The 721-nt window shown below is 40.4% G+C and overlaps 1 protein-coding gene across 2 annotated transcripts in view; it reads left to right on the top strand.

The window, feature by feature from the left end:
* ICE2 (interactor of little elongation complex ELL subunit 2) overlaps window positions 1–721 on the top strand; it is a gene marked incomplete at its 5' end in the record, with an annotated part of 40,427 nt that overhangs the window by 12,590 nt on the left and 27,116 nt on the right. For both annotated transcript variants that reach the window (XM_072402174.1, XM_072402175.1), the window contains 1 exon segment: window positions 281–410. In XM_072402174.1, the coding sequence (XP_072258275.1) occupies window positions 281–410 (130 nt within the window).

Below are 721 nucleotides of genomic sequence, written 5' to 3'. Positions count from 1 at the left end.
TGCGCGGCTGAAAATCGAAGAAGATGGACATGTCTCCAGGATCTGCAGGGACCAGCAGGACGACGGGGGATGACAACGGAGCAAGGTAAGTGGGGGTTTTTTTTTTTTTTTTGTTTTTTTTTTTAGGGTAAAGCTACCCCGAGTGTGACTCTGGATTACCGCTATTTGCAGGTAAAATCCACTACAAGTCACACTCGGGATTTACCTCTAGGGGGGTTAATTCTGGACTTTACCCTTTTTATTTGGTTCTGTTAATTAGGCAATATTTTTTATCCCCTAGCAAGTTCCTGTTTTTGTACTCACCAAGATGGATTACCAGTACTGTTATGGGGTGGAGTCACTGACAGAGAGTGAGAGCTGCCGGCTGTGGACTGAAAGCCTGGTACACTCCAACTGTACATTTTATGTTGGTAAGTAAACTGTTAACAATAATGATTCATAGTTTTGGAATTCTTGCTTGTATGGTGAGTAACTGTTGCTAACTTCATACCTTAAAACAATAAATTGTCTAAGATTCGTACAAAACAGGCATTTTACAGTAGGAATTAGGGCGGGCTTACGGCTATAGTTCAGGCCACTAGTTGTCCAAATGTGAAATCTGTTACTAAGCTTGGACGCAGAAAAAGCCTTTAATAAAATCGAATGGCCTCTTCTGAATGCCGTGTTTTCCATGAGAGCTCTTGGACATTTATTTTCATCTTATATACAGTATATATATATA

Source organism: Pyxicephalus adspersus, chromosome 2, assembly GCF_032062135.1.
Source record: "Pyxicephalus adspersus chromosome 2, UCB_Pads_2.0, whole genome shotgun sequence".
NCBI lineage: Eukaryota > Metazoa > Chordata > Amphibia > Anura > Pyxicephalidae > Pyxicephalus > Pyxicephalus adspersus.
Note: the sequence above shows the minus strand (reverse complement) of the source record. Positions and strands in the feature narration are given on the sequence as shown.